The 3,297-nt window shown below is 44.2% G+C and overlaps 1 protein-coding gene and 1 long non-coding RNA gene across 5 annotated transcripts in view; one reads left to right on the top strand and one right to left on the bottom strand.

Annotated features, from left to right (window-relative positions):
* Positions 1-3,297, bottom strand: part of RASGEF1B (RasGEF domain family member 1B) — a 757,783-nt gene that overhangs the window by 4,996 nt on the left and 749,490 nt on the right. For all 4 annotated transcript variants that reach the window (XM_045284136.1, XM_045284137.1, XM_004703225.3 and 1 more), the window contains 3 exons: positions 2,997-3,092; positions 2,130-2,253; positions 391-463 (listed from right to left, as the gene is read on the bottom strand). In XM_045284136.1, coding sequence (XP_045140071.1) covers positions 391-463; positions 2,130-2,253; positions 2,997-3,092 — 293 coding nt within the window. The remainder of the gene's footprint in view (positions 1-390; positions 464-2,129; positions 2,254-2,996; positions 3,093-3,297) is intronic.
* Positions 1-3,297, top strand: part of LOC123520985 — a 38,333-nt gene that overhangs the window by 33,495 nt on the left and 1,541 nt on the right. Inside the window, exon 3 of the long non-coding RNA XR_006679490.1 lies at positions 903-957. This is a non-coding gene — a long non-coding RNA (uncharacterized LOC123520985). The remainder of the gene's footprint in view (positions 1-902; positions 958-3,297) is intronic.

Below are 3,297 nucleotides of genomic sequence, written 5' to 3'. Positions count from 1 at the left end.
GTCTCTTTTCTATTAGGGGAAATAAGAATTGAGAGTTAAAAGAACGATGTAGATATGTGATCTGAACTACTGATCTTTTAGATGAAGAAAACCGTACGGCCCTCTTCTCCCTGCCAAGGTTATTTCAGCAGTTCATTTCGTAAAAGAATTAATAGTGGAGGAGAGAACGAGGGAACTCTAGAGGCTCTGCCTACCGGTTTGATTGTTTTTGAAAGTCAGTGAAGCTGAATGGGTGGCGATGAGCACCCTAAGCCACGGGAAGAATGCGGTTACAGGACACGAGGTGAAGAAGACTTGGGCCCGGGAGAGACGATGTCCCACGGCAAGCACGCGGCTTTCTTCCAGTGAGACCAACATTCCCCTTAAGATTTGAGCAGCAGCGAAACTCACCTCAAAGACTTCCATCTGTCTTTCTCTACATGGGTTTCAGGGCCCTCACTCTCATAGGAAGCCAAGTAGAGAGCTGGAATCAAGCAGAAGGGAAAGGGCGTTAACGTTCAAGCCTTCTCCCAATATTGTCTCCCACCACCTCTCCCCTGACAGCACAGCACACCCTTTGACATCAAGTGGCGACCAAGAAGGTTCATAAAATGAAGACCACAAGATAATGCTTTTGTCTCTGACCGACCATCAGAACAAAAGCGGCCTCCAGACCAAAAAGGAAGTTTAATTAGCTGAGAGGAAACGAAGGAGACACAACCACTCACAAATGCAAGCGGCATGATGCTCTCACACACTCAGAGGCGTTGCTTACAGTGGGAGGGAGGGGCTTCCTGGGGAGGGAGAGGTTTCCTGGGGGGAGGTCCTGTATCCTTGGTTCTAAAACACTCCCTACAGGTTAAAAAGCTAGGTTTCTCTGGGCAGTTTTCTATCCTTCAAATATGTTTTCTTTCCTTTTACAGCACAAGGACTCTTCACCCGAAGATTAGAGGTGCATCACTAACCCTATATGCGGAGGTAAGAAACCCTCCAGTCCCCTCTGGAAGGGATATCACTAATAGTAAGGATGAAAAAGTGAATGGCGTCTCAAACTGAGAACTGTGCTTTTCACTGTTTGTTCTGCTCAGGAAACAAGAGCGGCAGCATACATTTGCATTGATCTAAAATTAATACATGCATAAACTGCTAATTTTCTTAACACCATCTGTTATACAAATAATGCATGGTTACATGGTTTTTGCAAATTGTGCAGCCCCCTTACTCAGTGTGCATTATCTGTGTGTGAATTATTTACATGAATGCACTGTATGTGAAAAATACTAAATTTAATTCATTGATGTTTTTAACAACAGAGTAGTTCAATCTAGTGTGCTTCAATCTTACACCAGCAATTCAAATAGCGCTTCATTCGTTGTGATCACCATCGATCTCCAAAGGTAAACTGTTAGTTAAAAGATGCCATTGAGCCCTATAATATTAGAATGTAACAAATCACTAGAAGGAATCCAGTCTTTTCGAAACTCTATGTAATCACTTTTTTGCCGGAAATTTCCCAATATTTTAATAAGTGAAGATTTTTGCTACTTTTAAAAACAGTACAGGGTAGCAATAAACTGTTGGGTTTTTTCTCCCTTTTGATTACTCCCCCAAATTACCTCGAATACTGGAATAGGTACATAATTTCATGTCAACTTGAAGATATAGAAAAGCGTAGGGGTGGCATTCAACCCGTCAGTCAGGTCACAGCCTGATGGTGCCTCCATGTGGGTGTGGCCTTCTCAAAAGGAAGGCTCTAGGAACCGCCCCTTCTCTCTCTCTACCTTTACCTTCCTGCTCGCTGACCCTGTGATGGGTCCAGAACCCTGTGATGGGTCCACCACCATTGGATCCACAGGACTTTGTCCCTAACAACCTGTGATATTCCTGCATTCTGCATCATAGCTTGTGACAGTGTGAGTCAGAAGAGGGCCTAATGGACTAATTTTGGACATATGGGACTCGTATCAGAATTATAGACTTGAGTTGGCCTGGGCTGGGATGTTTTCCTGATATATCTTCTGGATGAATCATAAGGCTTTCTGTTGCAGTTGAGGGCGGTCACAAAAGAGACCTCATAATACACCAGCACTGACACTGGCATTTCCTAGTGCCAGGGCATGTGGGCAGCTTGGAAGGAAGGGCCTACTCACCGTCTTCACTGAAGACCGGGACTGTGAGCAGGTGCTGCAAGATCTTCCGGTCCCTCTCAAATGGACACTCCACTTGTTTCCATGTCATCAACTCACTCACTTGCTTGGCCAGTTCCCAAAATTTCTGGAAAAGAATTTTTTTTTAATGGGAGTGGGGGGAGATACGGTATTTAAAGGCAGTCATTTTCACTCAGACAGCTCCATGTAACATGTTTCTCGGTGGTTTCTAAGCATCTGGGTTGTACCATTTCCTTAATTATATAATGGCTATATTCCCTAGGGTGTACATAAAGATGTTTAAGACCTCTGGTGGCATAATGATTACACATTGGGCGGTGATCTACAAGGTCAGCAGTTTGAAACCCCCAACAGGTCTTTGGGAGAAAGATGGGGCTTTCTGCTCCCCTAAAGAAAACTCCCAGGAGCATGCCCCCCACCTTAGAACAGTCACTATGAGTCGGCACTGACTTCATGACAGTGAGTGAGTTTTTGGTTTTTTTTAAGAGGCAAATATATAGCCTTCCTTCCCACTAACAATAACAAAATGTAGGCAATCTATCGTCTAATTCCTTTCTCTAAAGTCAGCTGTTCTTGTTGCTAGTTGTGGTCAAGGGGACTGACCAGTGGAGACCCTCTGTGTCGCACAGTCCAGACTTTTCAGCACCAGATTCCCCAGGCCTCTCTCTTGAGGCGCATTTTAGTGACGTGCACTGCCAGCCTTTAGTTCTATCCAGGAACTCTTTCACCTTTAGTACAGACAGAGGATAACTGGTTCTGTAGCCTCCCAAGCAGGTGAGCCTGAGAGCCTGAATGTGGCTGTGGTGCTCCAGCCTGTACGCTCTGGTTGTGTAAACTTCCAGCACTTACCTCAAAGTTGACATGGCCGTTGGGGAGGCGGTTGGCACAGCCTTCGTTGAGGAAATAAATATCTTTGATTAAGAGACTGAAGAAGGGTATCACAATCTAGAGAAAGCAAGAGTTTTCCATTAGTTTGGGCAAATAAACATCTAATTTCTTGTCAATAATAGATCAATAAACAACATTGAATCTGGATTCATGAAAGGCCTCCATGAATTAAAATCTGGCTTTTCACTTCCACCTCACATCTCAGTGGTTTCCTCCCATGACTAACTGTAGTTAAGGCTCAAGTGCTCTTAATAACTAAAAG

Source organism: Echinops telfairi, unplaced genomic scaffold, assembly GCF_000313985.2.
Source record: "Echinops telfairi isolate 266 unplaced genomic scaffold, ASM31398v2 ScPeMD7_7468;HRSCAF=8506_0, whole genome shotgun sequence".
Classification (NCBI taxonomy): Eukaryota; Metazoa; Chordata; class Mammalia; order Afrosoricida; family Tenrecidae; genus Echinops; species Echinops telfairi.
This window is presented reverse-complemented; position numbering and strand designations above follow the sequence as displayed.